The sequence below is a fragment of the Clinocottus analis genome, unplaced genomic scaffold (genome assembly GCF_023055335.1).
Source record: "Clinocottus analis isolate CAN_PGR_092001 unplaced genomic scaffold, fCliAna1.0.p SCAF_24, whole genome shotgun sequence".
Taxonomy (NCBI): Eukaryota; Metazoa; Chordata; class Actinopteri; order Perciformes; family Cottidae; genus Clinocottus; species Clinocottus analis.
Genome location: NW_027175976.1, coordinates 3,429,665 through 3,453,333, shown reverse-complemented (window position 1 = coordinate 3,453,333; position 23,669 = coordinate 3,429,665). Strand labels below are relative to the sequence as shown.

The 23,669-nt window shown below is 44.4% G+C and overlaps 1 protein-coding gene across 1 annotated transcript; it reads right to left on the bottom strand.

The window, feature by feature from the left end:
• Nucleotides 1-15,261: 15,261 nt before the first annotated feature.
• LOC137794204 (SLIT and NTRK-like protein 1) lies at nucleotides 15,262-20,837 on the bottom strand. Its single transcript, XM_068590892.1, has one exon. It carries the CDS (start codon nucleotides 20,289-20,291, stop codon nucleotides 18,177-18,179), a length of 2,115 nt encoding a protein of 704 aa, XP_068446993.1. The 5' UTR covers nucleotides 20,292-20,837; the 3' UTR covers nucleotides 15,262-18,176.
• Nucleotides 20,838-23,669: the final 2,832 nt, after the last annotated feature.

Here is a 23,669-nt window from a genome sequence, read left to right as displayed (position 1 = left end):
CGAAGAGACGCGCACAGATATGACAGGAGATTATCAAACTGAAGAAAAATGTCACTTCGGTCACTCCAGATGCATTTCAGTGGTATTCCAGCGAATATAGAAGGACTCTGGTAGTCAGAGAGGGTCTTGTTCTGGAGATTAGCCTGTCAAAACACACATCCAATTAAAGGATTCAGAGGGCCTGTGCCCCGGGACTTGGCATCTCTCCAGTGTGTGTGTATGTGTTTGTGTACGTGTGTTCATGGAAAAGAGAGAGGGACCGCAAATGTTTTATCTCTATTACCGCACATGTGCTTCTGTCCGCGGATCTGAATCACCGTAAACGATAGCACGACCAACCGTGTAATTTCCTTCTCCCGTTCCGTGTGACTCTGCACATGTTTGCCTCCACGCGCCCGCGTTGTGTGTATTTTGTTCTTTCTGCGCCGCATGTGTGTGAGACTATGTGCTAATGTGTGCCGGTGTGTGGAAACACGCGCGCGCTCGTGTGTTTCCAAAATGCGTAAACAGGGCATTTTGCCAACGGTGCAGCACAGTGGAAGTGGCCATGGCTGGAGCTGTTTCCCTGAGCTCGCTCCCTGTCGCTAGTAATTAGGCTGATGGCCTGTGTGTGTGTGTGTGCATGTGTGTGTGTGCGTCTGTGCCCATATCATGCGCTTCTCTTTTTCCTCCAAGTCTCCTTCACTCTCCCCATGTTTCTTTTTGGTGTTTTTTTTTTGTTTTTTCAATCATGACTGAGCAAAAAAAAAAAGAAGAAAAAAAAAAAGGGGGGAGCGAAAAAGGCCCGAAGTAAATAAACAAACAATAGCTCTGGGAGCTTTGTCTGCTTCGAGAGGCACGAAGACAAAATCGATGATGTGACATCACACCAGGGCCTGGAATTAAAATCTGAAACTAAATATAGATTTGTCTCCTTCGTGACTCAAGGCATTAGGAAGAGATTAGTTTTGGTGTTTCCTTCACAGTTTGACTTTTTGAATTACAAGTTTGCCAGCCTCTGGATGCTATTTTACCAGATCTCTAGTAGTCGTTTGTTATTGTTGCCGAGGTCTGCCCTGCATGAAATGCGATGATATTGTACAGGATGTGTTGGGCGTGAGTCTCGGATGTTTCAGGGAGGTTTCAAGTGAGGAATTGGACGAATACCATTGCTGATGTTTCTTTGTTTTGGGCCGGCAGCGTCACATTTGCACAGGCCTTTGTGATCATTTTGGGCCATTGTTAGTCAGGAAGTGTTAGTATAGAGCAATATTTGGGTCTTGTTTTTAGTTTTCTGGCTCAACTCTAGTCTGAAACTGACTACAAGGTTAAAGTTATGACCCTGGAAGGATTAGGCTGGCAATGTTCTGTAACTTTCTTATTGTCAACAAATCCCATTCAAAGAGCAAGACCAACAATGTACTGACCCTTCTAACAAGTGTTGTGTGTGTAGAAAGTCTGATATGTTTTATTCCTCTGCACCATAGAGCGTTGTTGAGCCTCTTCTTTTATCATGTTAAACACCGTTGTTACGCGTTAAGCTCCTGCTGATGAAAAATACTCAATTGGTTACCAAATGTGTAATAATCTGAACTATGACCTTTTCTTTGAAAGTGCTCAGCTCTTTTAGGCAATAATTATATTGTTATCAAATGTTATATCAGTGACCCGTTTTGAAAGATTTTCCTCTTTCGTATTCACCAATTGTCGAGAAATACAGAAAACAGAGTCCAGCTTTTAGAAAAAGGACTAAAATTGCAGTGTAGCCACAATGAGCGGACCTTTTGAGGGTCTTCACATCCATGTTGTTGCCGTTTTAAAAGATGATGACCTCGGTTTTAGGAGGAGGATGAATGAAGACGTCATTGCAACCAGCTGAAGTGTTTTTAATTGATCCCAAACCAACAGCTTTACTGAGTTGTGAACGTTAACCTCGACACTTTAAGCCTTTATAACATAATAATCAGAAATACTTGCTGGATTTTGAAAGTTACATTTCTCTCGGTGCAAAATAATTTGGCCAAAAAGACATTTTCTGACACATTTATTAAAAAAAAAAAAAAAGACAAAAAGGACCAGACGGACTGACTCATGATTACAGATGTCAAAAGGTACGGGGCGGACGCATCAGCCTCAAAGTGCTAATGGCGCCGTCGTAACCGCCGGCTTCCCCAATGCATTTCACCGATGGCCCTTTTTAATTCAGAATGTCAGTTCAAATTTGACGAACCCTTTTTTTTTTGTTTGACATGGTGACATCTTCAATACACCTGCCGCTCTGATTTTTCACCCCCAATCAAGATCTATTGAGCGTCTCTGAATCACCTCGTTTTATCTGGTAATGCTAATTGACGCGCGACGTTCTCCTCGCTAACGTGAGCTGATTTTGACATTTTGGATGGAAGATATTCTGTCATCTGTGTTCAGCAGGTAGTCGTCTGACTGTGGAGAGCGAGCTCAGGAACAGACAGATCTGCAGCGCTTGAACTGTCAATCAGCGGCTTTTTTAGTTTTCGGTGCAGCTTATACGACAGTTTTCTCTGAGAGGCGACAAGTTTATAAGAAATACAAATACTGTTGTTGTTCTGTTTCATTACCTGCCACAAAATCTCCACTTTAATACAAGTAAGACCCATTTGTTTTATTTTTTCTTTCTGAAGCTCACATCCGCGTCCTTGTGTGCATGCGCAGAGCTTCGTCCTTTTTAAGGTTGTTATTTTAAAGCCTCGAATGTCTCTTGGAAATTGGCAGCCTGGCACTGTGCGCGAGGCTGCCACACAGATGTTTTTTAGTGTCGCTGCCAGTATTGCAAAAGAAATGAGCTGCACGCAAATGTGACAGTACCCTGCTGTGTTGTGTAATGCGCCCTGAGAATTTGATTCTGTTATTCTTTTTTTCTCCCACTCCCACCAATAGCGATTTCTGCTGTGTTGGGGCCCCCTTCTCAACTCAGACCTTTTCATTTGGCAATTATTCCACTGCACAGTGCACTAATAAAGAGCTCTCACAGCTTGTTTACACTGTTTTGAATTGAAGGAGCAAGCAGATTTTGTGGAAGGGACCCTGGGATGAGTCCAACGCGTTGTTATAAATGAGGTCCCTCGCCAGAGAGCGTGCATGAAGCTCTTTGGTGGGTCAGTGAAGCTCTCAAAAGGAGATGGGGATTTGCGAACACTCTTTAAAAAAAAACTTCAATAGGTTTTCGAGGCCACATTGTTAAATCTATCCTGTGTGTCCGTGTCCGCCCTTGAACCACTTGAACTGTCCGGTCGCCCCCCGAGTGCGTCGGGGCCTGGAAAAGACGTCAAGCTGGAGAAGTTAATTGGTCCGTAGAGGGAATGGAGGGAGAAAGAGGGACCGAGTGCATTTGACAGAACGAAAGAAAGGCAGAGAAACGGGGCAAAATATGCCGATAAAAGAGGGAAAAAGTCTGGGAGGAGGAGCAGTCACAGGGAAACTATAGAAAGGGAGGTTGAAAGAAGAAGGGAGGGAGATGACAGACGGGTGGAGGAAGTGAGACAGAGCTTGTCAGGGAGCTGCTGAAAAGACGGAGACGGGGTGCAGAATAGGGGTTTGTGGAAGATTGAGAGATCGGGTTGAAATGAAAGCAGCTGTAAAGGGAACTGAGGGGGGAAATGAAAATGGATTGAATGGGGACACGAGGGGAGAAACAAAAGGGAAAAGATGAGCGATGGTAATCGAGAGGATGCGTGCGGAGCTCCGGCTGATGAGAACAGAGAAGAGGAAAGGAAAAGGCTTTCATGTCTCTTTTCGTGCCGCGATTGGAGAATGAATTATAGCTGCGGCAGAGAGCAGGAGAATATTAACCTGACACTCATCCTGAATTCAGATTTCGCTCCTCGTCGTCATTCAGTCTCAAACTGCCATCCCTCTGCTGGCTCTCAAACAAACCGGAGCAGAGGGCATTGTTGAAAACCCCCCCCGCCTTGTCGAGTTCATCTTAATCTTTAAGTACGAGGCTTTTCAGAAACGCGTGGGTTTTTTTAGAACGAGGCAGCTGAAAGGCCACCGTGGAAAGTTTCTCTCACGCTTTTGCTCGAATTCGGCGAGGGTTGTTGCTTTAAATCAAATGAAAAAAGGAAAAAAGACAGATGCCAGGTTGAAATTGGGTGAACGGGGGAGAAAAAAAACACTTATGACAGTGAATTTACCATCAAGTAAGCTGATAAAGTCGCAACACATGTGCCCGTTTCTATTTCCACCAGGGTTCTGTTATTTCTGTTGACCTCGCCTCCGTGTTTGACGGATTACTCCGTTCCTCCCAAGTCATGCATAACAAGTGCTCATTCATGAATGAGGCTCATATGGTATACACCCACCGCCGTTTATATAATACATCTGGCGGAGGGATGTGTGACCGACTGACTATGAAATCACAACGGCTCCAGCCAACGTAGGCGTTTGCTGAGACCGGCACTAGTTTCAATTCCTTGTCATTAGGGTGTCCTTGCCTGGGTTGTTTCTATCAAGCGGGAGAAAAAAAGGAAAGAAGGGCAGAGGACACACCCACTCACGGCCTCTGTCACTCGGCAGCTCCACATTCACGAGCTCTCAGTGAGCCTCCAGCCAAGAAAAATATCAAGATTATGAGCCAGATTCGCCTGATGTGGATTTGGCAATCTGCCATCCACAAATGTTTGCATTATCTATTCTATGTTTCCTTTTGTAGAGGGGCTAATCAAGTATTTTGATGATTTCTCCTCACATATTTCTCATTGAGCTTCACCTGTTTGGTCACTAAACATGCATTGACTGAAAGAAAGGCAGTTTTTGGTCAGATGAGCTCACTCCAGATACACATCAACTAAATTGGCCCCATTGTTACGTCATCTTTCCTCCTAACGCCATGTCCATCATGTGTTCTCTCCTCGTGTTTGGCGTGGGAGTACGAGGCAACTTCGAATCAACTGGACAAAAGGTTATTATGAAGCCAATCGCTAATACTCTAAATGCAAATGTCGGCTGTTGACGTTCTACCCGTTCACCCGTACAGCTCTTCCAGAACATTTCTCCACGGGGGAAGAGAGCGTGGGACATTGTATGTACCGTGTTTTGTAGCACATCTCCAACATGCGCTGCCCTTACTGTAATTAGACCCACGTTGCTGAGTATATTTGCCTCTGGCTTTTCTGATGCATACAACCCCTTATCAGGAAGAGTCCTATCTCATGTTTATTCACTACACACACAAACCCGGCTCGTTTTCTCCTCTCCTTCGTTAGGCTTTAACAACAACTATTATCTACTCTGACTCATCTCATACTGCTTTGATGCTTTCTGAATCATCATTGGTAGTTTTACGTAGTACTCTCTTGGGTTTGTTTGTTGATGGGGTGAGCGTTCTCTTTAATACAGTGTCTTATTTACTTTGCACTCTCTTTGAGGATAGGTCATTAGATAGGCTACCTTTCCTGATCCACTGAATATGTTGTCTTTTCATCTATTTCTATTTCGGGGATGCTTTTTTAAGTACTATCTTTCTCTGTTTAACTTCATAATTTTCTAATAAACAGCTTTGACTACAAACCTTTACATTGTGCTCTCAAGCACATAATATTAATTTTCCTACTGTTAATATGGACATTTGTGCTCACCGAAGAGCACTAATACACCACAGCGAGCACTATCTATCTTTGATGATCTGTGCGGAGGGGAGCCCAACATCACATGGACCCACATTAAATATGACTATATTAAGAGGCATAGAAGCACCAGCACATGTCTAATGGAGAAAAATACTGAGGCTGGGAAAAGGGAAAAGTAAGAGAAACATTTTGGAGCCAGCGCACATGCACATGAACAACGGCTCTGCACAGCCAGCCAGCCAGCAAGCTAGCAAGCTAACAAAGCAGAGGAGAGCGTGGGTTGTCATCCCGATGTTTCTGTAGCTCCACAACCATAAATTAAACCCCTGGGAGAGACCGAGAACTGGATAGGGGAGGTATAAAGACTTGCTGAGGGAGTAAGAGAGAAAAAGTTGAGGGAGGGAAAGCAACAGAGCGAGTAAGAGAGTCAGGAATGATGACAGGAAGGGAAGGAGAAAAAGGCGAAGGCTGGAGACCCAGCGGAGGTCCCGCAGACTGAACAAGAGAGGGAGTGGGCGGCAGCAGCCCCCCCCCCTCTTACACCCCCCCTCCCCCTCCCACGCCAACCGTGCAGCGCCGAAGGCTTTCATCATCTCGGATTTTTGTGGGGTGATTTTCTGATTCGAGATGCGTCGCATCAGCGAGTGTGGATATTGTGGAGATCACACAGACTGAGACGGATCATTTGTAAGGCTCGTGAGTTCCGCAATAGTTTGGGGTTGTACTTGAGCAGCTGCAGCGTTCTGGGTTAAACGAGGCGACGCCGTCGAACGAGAGAAAGACAAAATCGCTGCAAGAACAGCGGTTTCCGTCGGATTCATGTCTTTCCTTTCCAATGCATTTTTAAATAGGATGGGTCACATCATACACGTAAGGGCACGATGTCAGCCGTCAGTTAAAGTGTTATGGATTGAGAGGGTTATTGCTCACACACACACGGACACACACAAAGTTCTTACCTTGCCCCTGTGCAAAAGGCCTCCCACACAGGGAGTGTTTTGGTATTGTTAGAGGAGATGCAGTCATCCATCATCCAGCCATCAAGGGAGAGACAGTGACAGGTTATAGATTGGCTTGCTCTCTCGCTCACTCTCTCACTCTATCTCTCTCCTCTTTTTTTCTCCTTTTTTCCCCTCTGGGGAGAGGACATGGGACAGAAGATATGCTCCACGGTAATCAGCACCCAACCTGCTGTCCATCTCTGGGAATATTGTGCCGAGCATCCACAGCGACTCAGCGCTGAAGTGGCGCTCCGCACGGATTTATCTTTCAAGACTTCTTTCCAAAGATGAAGCATCTGCGACTTAAAAAAAGAAAATGTCTTTTCCCATACTGTATGCTAAAATTACACAATTTCTGGCTTTGAAATCAGAAGCTTTGCCTTTTTCTTATTTTCAACAATTATTTTTCTGAGTATATTGCGGATTCCTATTAGAGTCAACGTGTGAAGAGAATCCTCTCAGCATGCACCAGGGCAACAGACTCATGCACATTAATCAGATTGTATGCAATTTTTTTTCGCATTATTACATATTGTAATTGCTGTTTCCACAACTTCATCTTTGTTTATAATCAGTTATTGAGAATACGTGGTTAGACCTGATAGTGCTTGTGTGGCTGGTGATTATTCTTTTAATCTTTACATCGCAGTACTTTTGAGTCTGAGTCCACAGCTTGCATAGCTTAGTACATTTAGTAAATCGTGTAATGTTCTCGTCACGCTAAACTGTTTTAGAAAACAATCATGTTTTCCTTGATTGACCCCGTTACCCTGTTAGCATCTGTATTTCACTCGGTGTTTTCCCACTGCTAAATCAATAACTGTCACGATTTTAAAAAAAAACATAACTGAAAAAACATTACCATGAAACATTACCATGATGAAGACCTTGAGATGCGGTTGAATAGCTTCTCTATTAGCCAGACTTTTCCATTTGTAAATAGCACTTCCAGAAACAGATCACTGTTTAATGTAAATGGCGTAGGAAGGAATTGTCCCTGCAAATATCTTCTTATAGCTATAAAGTCTGCTTTCATTCTATACGTTTCTCACAGAGGGATACACTTAATTCAGTTTTCAATGTACTCCGACCCACAGAGACGAGCAGACGCTCCCTGTGCCTCCTATAGGATATTGCTTCCCACTTCCTGCCACCGTAGCGTTGGAATAAAAAATATGGGGGCAACGTCGGAATGATATACAGCATGAAGTGCTTTGAAATTCAACTCCAGATTGGTTTATTTTAACCTTGCTCTCTCTCCCGATCATTCTCCCCATTCCCCGTCCTCCATCAATGGATGCAATCAGCGCTCCCCCCACCGCCACCGCCACCGCCACCGCCCCCGCAGGCCTTCCTGTGTCTCACTCAGAACCGGCGACAGCTATTCCCACAAGCCTTCTCCTATTGCTCGTATTTGTTAAACACAATCACTGGCTGGCTCCGCTTACCAGACCGCTAACCACAGCTCCTGTCAGACATGACGGCACTTTATCAAAGATGTAAATGGAGAAACGTGCGTTCAAGACACGACAGTTTGTTATCAGAAGCCTGTTATGTAAGAGGGAATCTACTCTTTAAGAGCATATTAGAGAAAATGTGTTTGATAGGAGAAGAATCTTGTGTTTTTTTTAATTGCTGGGTTTGATTCCTTCTCTGTACGCTGCCCTTTTTAATTGCAGGTTCATCCAAAATAGAGCCGTGCTCTGCCTCGAATGTACCTCTTACTCTTTTTTTTCAGCCTCACATTTGGCACATAGCGCTACCCCATAACACTGTGAAAATACCATCAAAAAAAAAGTTGACCAGAGGGTGGGAATGCAACATCAAACATTAAAAAAAAAGGTCTCTTTCATAGTCACCGTTATAAGCGGTTTCCTTCCCACTGCTGGCTTCTGATGATATGAGTCACAAGTGGCGTCTCATCCCATCGTGGAGTGGGTTCACCACTACTGCCTTGGAGCTATCATTTTGGAGGGCTTCCAAAACTAAGAACGACTCCAAACGAGGTTGATCGGGAGAACAGAGACAAAGACTTTTTGTCTCATCGTCACACAGATGGAGAAACCAATCTCCATCAGCAATAACAAATATTTTTTTTAAAACATAAAAGATGATGTTTGAAGTAGGCACAGACATGTTTCAGCTGAGCTGTGTGGCCTCGTGTCTTTCAAATCCAGTCAAACCTCAATTTTATAGTTTCATAAATGGTGCATTTGTCTGTTGAAAAAACATTGTTATGATAATCTTTGATTCTGTAAAGTGTACCTTTTGATAGCTTAGTGACTTTTGCATGTTAACAGTAATATCCCTCCATTGGGCTCATGTTAGATTTTGCAATTACAGCATTGGTTCATGCAGTGTAATGCCTTTTTTCTGGCTCTCTTTTAAACCAGGAGATTTATCCGCGGCAGAGCCGCGTCCCAAAGCTCACTAATTTTGACCTGCCACCTCTCGGTTTGTTGCAATTCCGGTGCACAAAACACAAAGCAATATAATAATAAAAAAAACCCTCATAATCTGCTTGTAGTCTGCTGCACTACAGCGCTCTCCAACGTGCAGGCATGTGGTCACGCGTGTGTGCCCGTGTGCGTGTTTTGTTGTGCTCATAGATGAGTCGGCAGCTCCAGTGTTCTATGTGCGAGAGCGCGCTCGAATGCCAAAGGCATCTGTTGACCCAGCTGGCATTTGCTGAGCGGTTGTAGTACGCCAGGTTAAGGACAACATTTATCCAGCATGCATTTGTATTTGGGTATTGTGCATTGGTGTGTGTGTGTGTGTGTGTTAGAGAGAGAGGGAGAGAGAGAGCTTTTATATGTTTGTATTTTGTGTGTGGGTTTGTGCACCGGAGGGTTTAATGTCAAGGGTAACAGTTCCAGTATGTTAATTCTGGTGAGGAACATAAAGAAAAAATAATAATAATTTGTCAAAGGTTATTCAACAGCCACAAGGGTCGAAAGAAAAGGCAGCTGGCAGCCAGAAATAGCCCTGAAATAAATTCCACCACACCAAACAATAGATTAATTGGCAGGAGCATTTTGTCCTTGGTAATTGCTCAGTTTTTCCGCCACGTGGTTCGCCGCAACAAAACCTTTACTCCCTTATATCTCCTTCAATGCCGGTGCTTCATAGCCTGAGGTTCCAGGCAACATCTCACCGTTCTCTCTAGAACGAAATGTAAAAAAAAAAAGACAGCGAGAGAGAATGAAGATGCTCTTGTTTTAAGAAGAAAAAAAAATCCTTCAGGCAATAAGACGATGGGAGAGTGGAACTTTTCTTGGAAAGCAGAGGCAACGACTAGAGGAAGCAAAACATTGTCTCACACACACACTAACTCACACACACACACACACACACACACACACACACACAGAAATAGCTACCTATAACAAAGAGAAATGAAGACACTCCTGGAAAGCTTTGCAATGTCAGTAAATGTTTTTTTTTCCTGTCCCTCTCTTTTTGTGGACTGTTGTCATTGATGATGATGATGATGATGATGATGATGATGATGATGATGAGGCTCATGATGTGTTTGTTGCCGGCTGCCACAAACTGTCAGGCTAAATAGAGTAGGTGTGGAGGAAGTTAATTCCTGCCTATCGATTTGTCAGTCGCCCAGAGAGTGACAAAGGAGTGAAGAATCAAAACGGACCCGTCTGAATGGGTGCGCAATGTGAGGGCAAACAATGTAGTAAGAGGGGAAAATGTCTAAATAAAAGAAGGATGACTTCTTTTTTTCTAGAGCAACTTTGTACATTCAGCTTTTCATGCAGAAGAATCCACCTTGAATAGAAGCTGTCACTCACTATTCTGTTTCTAAAGGACGCTTTAGGACGCTCACCATGTGACCCTAGTCATGGCATATAGCTGTGGTATGTCATTCCTGAAAATACTTTGCACTGAATATCGAGTTGAATATCGGACGTATAGTCCAGATGAAATGATTTCAACACTTTCAGATCACATCTCCGGTCATGTAGTGCACCTATTTACCCAAAACAAACAATAATTCAATCATCTTTTCTTCCTGTAGAACCAAATAGGAGCTATGTAAGCCACTACCAACAATACCATGACATCCATCCAGTAATCAATCTGCAACTTTGAGCAGCAAGGAAGCTGTAGCTCCATATCGTCCGCTTTGCAGCGGTCCAATCAAATGCAAATAATTTAATAAAAGTCCCTCTTGTAACTGTATACCACTTAAATGTTCTGTTTCAGGGAAATGTAACAGTGCATAAGCTAAACACACTGACTTCTGGTTCACTGAAACTTTGTGCGAGTCTCCCGTAGACCAGGCATTAATTAAGCCTATGATGCAGTGCACATATGGACACTGGTCAACATATGTCACACAATGTTGACGCTTAGCATTAACATATCAAAGCCTGCCTGTGCCTGCTCAATGGTAGTGAAGCTCACCCTCACCCGCTCAGTATGTGGCAATGCGAATGCGCCTCATCTTTCATGTTTTTGCTCTGCTCCGGGTGGATATCTCTTTAAAGTGGAGTTCAAAGCTCCAAGGAGCTGAAGCCACCGAGCATGCAAATCTGAAGGAAAGGAAAAGTGAAGTGTGTGGTTTCTTGTTTTGGAAATGATGCATTTAGGTGCCTGGTAAGATTAATCAGGCTCACTGTAATTACCATGTCTGAAAGGTTATTCCAAGACACTTCATTATGCTCATTTTGGAAAACAAATTACTCATTGAAACAAAGGAAAAGTAGTATCCTTGAAATGAGACCGCTTTGGTACCAAAGGATCCGCCATATCTGTCAAGTGTAATTGTGCTACTTTGCAATTCATGAAACTTGGAATTAGTTCAGACAGGAAACAGTTATGTGCACGTACCCATTGCAAAGAATGAGACTCATCCCAATAAAACTGACAATTAGCTTTGCATAAAGTATGAGAACATTGCTCTGCAAAAAAAAGAAAAAGAAAAGGCTGAGAAAACTCAAGGCAACAAACTTCAATACACATTTAGTTCACTTTCAGTTTAAATTGAGCTTGGTTTCTAAGCAATGCTGGTAGTTGCTGTTCCATGAGCATGTATCCCTATCATTTGCATTGTTTTCAGTTCAATCAGAAGACGATGTGGCACCAAACCAAATTACCATCTGCTTTGTTGAAATGGCAAAATGTATTGAATCTTGGCACCTCTGAGACTGTATGGAAGGATAAACAACTGCTTTCATCGTGTAATTTGCTTTGTATTAGAAAAAGAATGATCTCTGCTGAATTAGACTCGTACTGCATTGCATCCTGGGATGGTTTTTGCTGGAAAGGCAATGTCCACAATACACGAGGGCTGAATCCACTTTCCATTGTTTCTTTCCCAGGCTATCACCTTATGAATAAATAATACTGTGGGAAGAATTCCCGCTTGAAAGCGCACATAATCCCAATTGGAACAAACTGCCATGACCTGAAACAACAGCTTCTGTGTGTACTGGGTTTTCTTTCAACACGTGTTCTCATGTGAGGATTAGAAGAGCAGCAAGCCAGACAGCACTTCCTTAAGTGTCCAGCTTCCCATAGTTTGCAAATCCCGCGGCGTAGAAATGACGTCCAAGAGCAAGTTACTGGAGGAAGCATCAGCACATGCTCAAGCTCTCCAATCCACAAATTGATACTTCAGAACATAAAGCCCCTTCTGCTGCTTCTCCTTCAAGATAAGAGCCCTGGATGATCAAGTATACTAAGGTAAAAAGGGCAGCTACTGTATATACAACTAGAGTACTCTTACTGAGGGCTTGATACGCCAAACTCTAGCTGTTCTCTTACCAGACAGGTAATGGTAAGAAAGCATTGAGGCCATGTTTCCTCGGGTTCAGCCTTGGTGTCATGCTGTGGAGTTTGTGCGTGACCGTACGTCCACCCACTTACACGAGGAGTGTGCCGTTTATTAAAGTTCCCGAGTCAGTCAGATAGTCCGGTGCGGCTTCCTTGGCCCAAACAAATCTCCTCACTTCGACTCAAAACAAACTCCATTTTGTATCGCAGTGGCTGTCGTTCCCATTCGAGCGGTGTAATCAGATCAGGTGGAGCCACATGAAGCCTGAAATGCCAGTGAGGGATGGGGAACCCGCCTGGCTGCTAAATGAAATCAATGAGATAATCAATAAGTGGGGGCTGGGAGAAGAGGATTACCAAGAGCTGGAGGAAACACTCGGGAGGCCATTTACTCATCTTGATTAAAGGCGCCGCTTGGTGGTTTGACATGAGCCAGTGTGCAGTGGGTTGACACCTGATCCGGGTCAATTATGAATTGATAAACTTTTAATTATCTCTTGATGTTTGCTTCATAGTCTGTCTGGCAGATATTGGAATATGAGTAAGGTTTGACATACAAACTCCTGATGCTTTGATTGACGTACCTGCCAACGTTTTAACTCCTAGAGCTGAAACGCTGCTTTCACTCGACTTATTTCATGTGTTGCTGCTTTGTTGCAAGCTCTCAATCTCCGTCCTACTCTAGCTCTTGTTTAGTTGTCATGAAGCCAAATATACAACAATTAGACAGATTAGCCACTCTAACAATGGCTTACAGTGATTGCATTGAAAAAGTACAGCAGGCAAAACTCCAGCCAGCACAAACTCATTTTGACCCCCTAAAGATTTCCTTTTGTGGATGTAATTACACTAGAGAAGTGTTTTAAGATATGTTTGCATATTGAAAGGTATATTAACAAGCTCAGTGGTTACACAAAGCGAATGCCGGCTGTGTTTCCTCTCATGTAAAACACTCCATCGCATTCAAGCCTCGACTAAACGCGGTCAGTGGCGTTAAAGAATCAAGAGTAAACAATAACTATTGTTGCTCGCAAAGAAAATAAGCACTAATAAAACCCGACCACTGAGACTTATAGGCAAAGTGGTTTCCATAGGAAGGAATAATAATACGTCTCGGAGTAACACCAAGAAATCCGCTGGGATAAGGCCAGATAATCACTACTGTACACACCCGTTGGCTGATTCCAGCAGCAGGGGTTGCAGTGGCTCCAGAGTTTGGAAGTGCAGGACTACTGGCAACTCTTCAGTGCAACACATGGGACTTCCATCAAAGCTAACATCAAACGCTAATGCCCTTGCTGAAAAGCTTTTAGGGATTTTTACAAAACCTAAACATGAGCAGACACACTGGATCCTAGCCTATAGGGAGCCCGATAAAAGCCAGCCACTGACGCTTTAGTGGTAATTAAAGGAAAAGACTGGTGTTTTGTATTGATTTTTCACATCTCCACACACCATCCATATGTGGCTCCTATCTGTACTGAAGCCGAGACATAACACGCAAGATATAATTATGCTGCAAGACAGATCCTGTCATTTGCATTGTGATTCGTTTTTCAATGATACCTAGCTCAACTTGGGATATTGCGGCTCAGCCTTGCTCCATAAAATGACAATTTGAGGGAAAATTACTGTTGGGTTTAGGCATCAAGACTGTTTTAGTAAAAAGATGTACTTGGTTCTGTTTAGGCAACAGAAGTACTTGAACAGCAGTCTCCTGGGTAAAGCCATGCAGACTCCATCTTGCCCTATTCTTAACGTGAACTTCTGCAGACTCATGTGAAGCGTGTTTATGATACTCCTAAAGTTAAACACACAAAAAAAGCTTTTCCCTCAAACTGTACTTCATAGCTGTAGTGTTACGGAAGGGTAACTCAGGGCAGTGTGGCTAGTTCTCAAAGGTAGAAACTCAAAGGAACAACATGTTTTTTTTAAAAATAAATCAAATGGAATACATCCAAACAATGCAGATATGCCCGCGGTAGCACAAAAACAAGGCATAAGGTTTGTTGTGGGTGTTCAAGTTGTAATGGCAATCCCAACTGATGACTAACCAGCCACAGGAAGACTTTTTGTTGTTGTTTTTGCAGAGAAGTAACCCTGAAGCAAAGAAAGCCCAGCATCCAAATACAGACCACAAACTAGTTCCCACCTGCTTTGGATTAAAACAAAGCAGGACCATTGAGACTTACACCAAAGCTGAGAGTGCGAGGTGTGCAGATGATGTTATCCCTGCTGGAAGTGTAGCATCAACTGCCAGCTCCTCGGAGCCACTATCACACAATCTACGGCAGGCCTGCTGGGCCACAGCAGTGCTGGAATGCAGTGTGCCCAGCGTGCAAAAGAGGCTACCGATCCTAACAGCTATTATCCATCGCATTAATGAATGGGTCCTACTGTTAGACACAGAGTCACGCGGATCTACAGCACAGGAGCGCCTGACAGAAGGGAGTCTCTAATGGCTTCAAACACAGGAAGTGTAATGTTTAGAAGATCTATTATCTGATTTAATGGAAAAGTATACCACTCTGCTGCACAACTTATGGCATTTGTTGTTTTTCCATTAAATGTGTAATATGTTCGGTGACAGCAGAAGTATAAAACCCGCAGCAGTATGACAAAGCGTTAATGTTCTGCTCATTCCAACATTCAAAAGATTTGTACTTAATATACAACAGTTGTGAATTATTTTGGATCCTCAGACACCAGCCATCTTGGATTTTAGTTTTTTACATACCCAGAAAAGGAAATGACTCCACATTCATGTTGTAGTGTCGGGCCTTTTATGACGATCATACAGCCAGCACTGCAGTCTAAATGTGTCATTTTCTCTCCAGGGTATAGCATCCAGGAATCATAACAGAAAAGTGTAAAAATATGACGATATGACAATGCAATACAATGTAAAAACCGTCCATATGGAGCACAGTAACGAGATAGCATGACTTTGCCCTTATTATGTAATGTTTTCCACATTGAAGGAGGACGACATCAGGCGGTGCACTTGAACTAATTATAAGTATAAACCCCTCAGTATGCAAAGTGATGCGAGCAGATGACAAATCAAACCTGTCGCATGTCTCGCCAACTCAGTCAAATCCAATGAAAATTCCTAAAGGCAAACATCGTTGTTTTACTCAACCTCAACCACACTTTATTTAACAAAATAGAAGCAGGTCAAATATCGCAAAGCATATAAATGTAACTTTGAAACACAGCGTTTGAAAATTATGACAAATCATCAGTGGGCTGTGGCACAGTAATACTCCACAGATGAGACACGTATAGTCACCCCAAACCCCCGCCGCCGCCGCCGCCGCCACCCGTTGTGATTGGACAGAGAAGCGGGGGAACGGGAGTTGAGGGGGGAGCAAGGTGACAGGACAGAAATTCAGGGAGGTGATGACGATGATGGTGATGATGATGAGTGTTTGTCAAAGATCTGCTGAGATGTTAGTCCCCAAGGTCAAGCTGTGCATGGTTACATGGCGGTAGTAGGAAGAGGGAGGGGTGGCAGCGGGGGAAGTAAGGGCAAATACACACACATGCAAATTGTCACGCAACTGCTCTCTCTCTCTCTCTCTCTCACACTCTCTCTCTCTCTTTCTCTCTCTCTCTCTCTCTTTCTCTCTCTCTCTCTCTCTCTCTCTCTCTCTCTCTCTCTCTCTCTCTTTCTCTCTCTCTCTCTCTCTCCCATTTGTCCTCACACAAACACACACGTGCGGGGCAGGCAGACAAAGAAAGCAGGGGAAGTGATTCAGCACCATGGACAGCGCTAGTCTGTATACTGGGGGAGATACTGCAGGCCTCGTAGCTGGTGGAGGAGGGGAGGGTCCGGGGGAGGCAGGGGGGTGTAAGCCCATCTCACGTCAACTCTGTACACTCTCAGCACGGCCGGTGCCATTTTAGGGTTGTTGCCAAATTCTGCTGAAATCTGGTTTGAATTAATGAAGGAAAAAAAAGAAAAATTGCCCATTCTTTGCATTTGTTTTTAGAGACACTGCCCGAGAAGTTAAATTGAGAATTTTCTGAATACTGGAACCCAAATGGTTTAATTATTTTGAGTTGTTGTTCTCTTCCGAATCCACGCTCAGTTTAAGCAGTGCAGGCTAAGCAGCAGACCCGACAGCTGAGCTCTGCTAAACAGGTGTTCAGTCATGGCGTTGTTTTCATGGGCCCACAAAAACCATGCGACCGCCCCCCCTTTAGAAGACTATCTCAAGTTCAAAATGATGAATTGAAAAAGGCGTCTTGCGTTATCAAATACCCTCAATGTGTGTGTGTCTGTGCCTTTTTCTCTCCCCTGAGTGAAGAAGACCCACATGCTGAGTTCTCCCCATAGCAGGGCCCCAGTTTGTTAGAAAGCAAGGACCTCCGTCCCCCTCATCCCGTCCCAAAACAGCCGGTTTCAAGCACATGTTGTAGTAAATACAGTGAGTTTCAGTTCTCTTATTTGGACAAGATTAGATGGCTTTACAAAAGCTCACAATAGGATGAAGGTGAATCATAGCCATAAGCTTTTCATGTGGAGGAATACTTATTTTTCTGACATTAAAAAAAGCATTCTATTCTATATCAGTCTACCTGCGCTGTTTACATAGATCGAATTATACCTATATAGCTCAATTGAAAACACTTCTTTGCTCAGTTGTTGAAAAAATATGATGGTAGAAACCCCCCATTTAAATGACTTTGTTGTTTTGCTTTTTTTTTGTCTTCCTCTCACCCAAAGCAGGCTATATTCATTGACACACAAAACCACAGAACTGTTATTTTAGCTACATTAACTTTGCAGCATAAGCATCTGAGTGACGTTAATTGGTCATGCTCATCTGCATGTCTGAATATCTGAAAGTCAACAATTGGCACACCATAAAATAACACAGTTTACATTCATAAAGGAGATGATGACTGCGCAGACATGGATTTAATCTGCACCATCTAGTACGGTATAAATAACCCCAATATTTATCGACAATCAAATGATAACAAACATAAAATAACATGCACTGACAGCTTCACTTCCATCACTCCTTTCCCATAGTCATCATTATCCCTTAGTGATTTTTTTTTGTTCTTCATCTTCTTCTTCTCTTTTCTCCAAACAGGTTTAAAACAACAAATACAAATCCTAACTGCAGGTTCACAAAAAATAGAGAAATGGCACTTTGTAATAGTCATATATAATTCTTAATATCTATATATTGTCGTCATATTGATATAACATGAAAGGGTCGAGTTTTGCTTCTTTGTTGGTTATGGTGGTTATGGTTCCTCGCCGTCGTGTGTGTGTTGAAACCATGCGAAATATCATCATGCAGATTATGATACATCGTCCGAGTATTTACATTTACATTCATGCGTTCGTGCACCATTCCCTGGGTCCTCTGTCTCTCTCTCTTTCTCTCTCTCTCTTTCTCTCTCTCTCTCTCACACACACACACACACACGCCCTCTCCCTCGCTCCTTTTTTCTCCCTCTTTTCTGTCTCATACAGATCCGTAGTCCGATTGCGGCAAATAGCAGAACTGGGAGGAGGAGGGGAGGGAGGGTTTTGAAGCCAGGGGGGCTTGGCATATACATATATTACAGAGTGGGGCCTGTGCAGCAGCAGACTGACTTACTTGGTTCAACTGGAGAAAACAAGACATAAACAAGTCTGTGTTCGCCTCTGACGAACGAAAGCGGATGATTTCTGGCCGTTTCAGTCATGTAATGTGCGTCAGTCTGTCTGGTGTGACTGTTTGTAATCCAGTCCGGTGTGGGCTTTATTGTACGAGACCACGGCCGAGTCCCGTTACGCGTCGTTTGTCGTGGAGAGGTGCGTGCTGCAGTCGAAGCCCCGGTGCGCGCCCCCGTCCGCGTGATAAGGCCCGCTGTGCCAATAGGACGAGTCGCACACTGTCTGCAAGGAGTTGATCTCCGAGGCGGACGAGTTCCCCTCCCTCCGCTTTGACCTCTTTCGATTCCGCAAGATAAACACGAGCATCCCCACGACGGTGAATGCGGACGTGACGAACACCAGCAGCAACCCGGGGACGAGCACCGAAATGGAGACGCGGTTCGGCTCCAAGTACGAGTTCGAGCGCGTCCCCGAGTCCAGGGTGAAAGTGCTGTTTTTGGACAGCGGGGTCGGGGACACTTTGTCGTAGAGTTTGGGGCACATGAGGTCGTTCCGGACGTAGCGGAAGTCTCGCTTCCAAAACTCTTCGGGCGACTCGCACTTGAGATCGCTCACGATCACGTCGGTGCCGAGCTTCTCCGTCCACTGCTTGAAGGGCACGATGTTGCACGAGCAATCCCACGGGTTCCCGTGCAAATCGATCTGTATGATTGAACTGAGCTGGTCTAACACTCCAGCCACGGGGAGATAGGGGAAATAATTATTATGCAGGCTGATTTTGGATAGAGAAATCCCAAGGAAAGCATCCACGGGTAAAGATTTCAGCAAGTTGTTGTTGAGGAACAGAACCCTCAGGTTTGGCATGGGGCTGAACGCGCCCGCCACGATCAGCTGGATGTCGTTATATTCCAAACTGAGATATTCCAGATTCACAAGGCCCACAAACATCTCCGCCACCAGCGTATCCAGATAGTTCTTATCCATGTACAGCCACCGCAGCTCGCTCTGGTTTTGAAAAGTGCTGTTGTCAATCATCTTGATGTTGTTCCCGCCCAGATCCAGCAGGTTGAGGCTGGAGTAGCCGAGCAGCTGGTTCTTTTTCACTGCGTGGATGTTGTTGTCCCGCATGTTCAATTCGTGAGCGGCCAAGGGCTTCGGCTTGAGGTTGGCTAAGCTCTCGATCTTTTTGCCCTCGCAGTTGACCCCCAGCCCCTGTCTGGAGCCGACCAGCTTGCAGTTGCACGGCTGGGGGCACGTCACGTTGTGCAGCTGCTCTCTGTCCCCGTTCACACCTGTCACCAACGGAGTGGGCCTCGTCTTCAGCTGCCAGTTCTCACGAGATTTGGAGCGGCCCTTGGGCCCGCGGCCGCCAGGCGTCGGGGGCCCGCTGGTGTCTCGGCTGGGCTTGTAAGGCGTGGGACGCGGGTCACGGGCCGCGGTCTCGGAGGCCTCCTCCTGGGTGGGAGGGGCCACCAGACTGGTGTCCACGCCGCCGCTCTGTGAAGGGCACATGTCCGCCTCTGACGTCTCGTTCAGGTCGCTCCCCTGCAGCCGGGTGGGAGCCTCGCAGATCACCCTGCCAATGAGCGCGTTATGCGGAATGTTCTCCAGCCATTCCTTCAGAGAAACCAGCTCGCAGTTACAGTCCCACGGGTTGTCCTCCAACAAAACCTCCGCAATGCCCGGTATTTGTTCAAGGACCCCTTCATAAGGCACCGTTTTGATTCGGTTCCCCCGCAGGTCGAGATGCGTAATGGGCACATGTTGAAACACGTTTATAGGTAGCGCGCTGATGAGGTTGTCGTTAAGTATTAACACTTCAAGTTTATTTAAGTCCCTGAAAACGGCGGGGTCAATATCCCTCAATAGATTAAAATCAGCCTGGAGGTATTCCAAGTCGTCTAACCCCAGAAATGTACTCTTCCTGAATGATCGTATCTTATTGTTATTGATGTGCAGCCTCTTCACCAGCTGCAGTCCCAGGAAGGCGCCCGGCACAATGTCGTGCAGCCCATTGTTTTCCAAATGCAGGCTCACGGCATTGTAAAAGTTGGCGAACTCGTTGGGGAATAGCCTGGATAGAGAATTCCCGTGCAACAGCAGGTGATAGAACTGCGAGCTCGGGCCAGTCAAATGCTGCAGAGTGGCGAAGCTCTTTTTTTCGCAGTCTATGTGCAGATCTCCCTCCACCTCGTTGCAGGAGCAAATCTGCTCCTTACAAACGTCCTTTGTAACATTTCCACCAGCAACACAAAGAGCCGCATTCAGCAGAACAATCCAAAGCAGCATTTTTTCAACGTGGACGATTCATTCCCGGTTTCAAGACATACGAGCCGTGAATTCAGTCCACATCAATAAGAAGAAGAAGGAGAAAGAAAAAAACGGGGGGCGATCTAGACATTTAGGGGGGGAAGATAAGGCAGTCTTTTATAACCGATCCATGCTGCATCTAACCTGCACTTGTGTCCAGACTTCCAGTTCGAAAACGAGCACATAAACGTCTCTTTCACATCGACTGAATCCTCGGAGCCTCCGCGTGTTTATGATGAAAATCAAAAACAGCGAGCGACGGTAGAGTCCAGCACATCTTCTTTTCTTTTTTTCTCTTCCTTTCCTTTATCCCGTGGCAGTTTTCGGTTCGTTTAAGACTGACCTTGGCTGGGGAAAAATGAACAAATCCGTGCCTTTTTTCTCCTCCGGTCGTGCTGCTGCGTGCTGCGGCGTCGGGAGCTGTTCCCTCTCCCTTGGTGCTGAATTCACACCCTGCGCTGGAGCTGAAGAGGCGATTCCACCGCTGCAAAACACCCGCATCCCCCCTCACATCCTTCGGCGTCTTGCCTGGCTCGTTTCCCCCCCCCCACCACCACCACCCGCCCGCCCCCCTCTTTTTTTGTGGCGATCTGGGAATCACAAAAGGAGGAACGGGGAGACAGTGTTCATCCTAGTGCTGGTGCTCTAAGAATAATCTGACACCCTCTACTGAGCTGTAATGGCAACACAAAAAAAAAAACACAAAAAAAAAATCCGTCGACAGACTGAGGGAATGCTGAGAAGAGAGCGCAGAAAAAAAAAAAAAAATCAATCCGCATATAGGGGCGAGATTTGGTTGTGTGTTTGCTTGTTTCAATCACACTTTATAGCTGCATAGTTCGATGGTGAGGTTATTTTCCCTTCCAGAGGCGCAAAAAGAGCTCTCAGCAAACACACCAGACTTCTACTGCGAAATCTGTGTTTTTACTCTCAGCGCGTGCGGCTCCACAGTGAAAGTGTCCAAGTCGGCATCGTCGCAAACACTGGTGAGATTTCACATTAGGGTCGTGATATCCCAGTTCAGTGTCTTGAATCTCTCTCACTCTCTCCCCCTTGCCTGTTCTTAAAGGATAAACGGCATTACTTTAGCGGCTCTGCCTCCGTATGTGAGCCTCCACTGTTCCAGCCCTGACTTTGGAAACACTGTTGAATGCGGTAAAAACAATAATCCGCTACAGGCATGCCTCACTCCAGCACAAAAAAAAAAAACAGTTGACTATACAACAAACGATGCGTCAGTGTGGCACCCTATATGCGCATGTGTGCGTGACGTTTTTTTTTACCTCTCCGTTTTTTTTTTGTTTTTTTTACCAATATGAAATCCTTCACAAAAAGAGATCAACTGGAAGAAAACAATGACAAGAGAAGTGCTTTGAACACAATCTCATCTCCTATTGATTTGTATTATACTATTGTTGAAGAGCATTACATCAGCTGAAGCGCAGGAGAGTTGAGGGAGTTATACCCCCACCCCTCTTCCTCCTCTTCCTCCTCCTCCTGCAGTGCTCAGTTGGAATTAAGAGCAGGGCAAAAAAATGGGATGCTAAGTTAAATATGCTCTCCCTTTGACATCTTTTTTTTTTTTTTTGCAAAGAGAAAATAACACAAGTGCAATAAGAAACCAATCTCGGGGAGTCAGGAGATTTCAGCAAAGCATCAGCAGCTTTTGCAATAAGCAAAACATCATTAGGACCACCTACATGTGGCTGTAAAGCATTCCCATTATGGTCCTTTGACTGGTTATGATTCCTCCCCGCCCGCCCGCCTGCCAGTCTGTCTATCTGTCTGCTCGTCTGCTGTTTTTGCGGTTGCTCGTCAACCAGCCTGCCTACCTGTTGGCTCGTCTGTCTCTGTGGTTTTTCCTTTTCTATTTCTCTTTCTGTCTTTTTCTTGTTGTCTGCATATGTCTTTTCTTGTCAGATCACCTGTATACATTTGAAGGTGTGTAATTCCAGAGCGTTAGACGGGGGACTCGCTGCATGGTCTAATGGCGTGTGACACACATGTGACTAACGGGCTGAAGGCACATGATAAATATGAGGCAGAATGTAACTTCTCATCAAGTGTTGTACCCAGAGACAGTTTGGAGGTATCTCTACGCTCTACTTCCATATTTATATTTCATGCTGCTTTGAAATATTGTGAAGTAGTTCAGAGGAACATGTTGTACTTTTTACTCCACTATTATTTTACAGCGTAGTTACCTGTGATTCAGATAATACACAATATAGTCAACACAAATAAGAATTAAGATTCCCATTAGTTTGTAAAATTAAGATTCCCATTAGTTTATACAATAATGAGAATGAATTATTTAAACTCAAAATGAGCTCCCCTTATTCCATTTGCAAAATCAAAGTGATGCTTACATATTAATGCATGAATAATTATCATTGTTATTCTGATATATTTTCCTGCCATGGTTATTCTGTATAGTGAGTGATTGTACTGTTGCTAATTTAAGTACACTTTGCAACTAATTGTATGTTTGTATTCAAATATAATTACGCAATAATCAGGGGTAGTTCTACATCATAGTGTTGTTACTTCAACCGAAGTGAAGGATCTAAATATGTCTCCAGCACTCAGAATATTGCAGCTTAATGTATGCAAAGGGGAAATGGCATGTGGCTCAGCATCATGACGGGATGCAGGTGTGTTGCTCTCCTGTGATGCAGAGCGGCTCGTGCACCGTGTCCCCTGTGTAGACGGCCGCTGGGCAAACAACGCCACTCGGGCTTGAGTGCAGTGAAGGTTTATGGTGTTATTTTAAAGGCACAAAGCGTATAAAAAAATGTATTTACTTCATGCACAAGGATACAAATATTAATACAAATATGAAACAATTTTGACTTAAGTTTTAAATGATCTCAGCCATGATCTAAGTTACACATTCAAGGATTTTTCTATTAAATCGCTCTCTGGGAAATTCCACAGAAATCTAAATAACAGAAACAAGGGCAACCAATCTGGACAAATACAGGTAGAGAATATATACGACTACCCAAGGAAGAAAGTAGAAGAGTCTGCTTTATGGATGTCCCTCTCTTTTTTATGAACCGTCCTTTGGGAAGCTTAAGGTTTTCAAAGAAGTGAAATGCTAAATCAGTGGAGAACTCTCTTTAGTTAGTTTATTTTATGAGGCACCATTGTTGAAGAAGCTGCTTGTGGCCAAGAAGTTAAACCATTCCTGAAATGTTTGCAATGAACTCCAAGTAAAAACTAAATGTTGCTCTTGTTCAAGGTGTATATTTAATGTCCCGTAACCATCTCCCCGGTTCTGTCCACTGCCGGCTCAATAAGACGTCGCTGATGTTGTTATTGACAGACAGGACTGACTGTTGCCCTCCGTCTGTG

Excerpts from the sequence above, each read along its gene's own strand:
- LOC137794204 (XM_068590892.1), bottom strand. The coding sequence starts at position 20,291 with ATGCTGCTTTGGATTGTTCTGCTGAATGCGGCTCTTTGTGTTGCTGGT.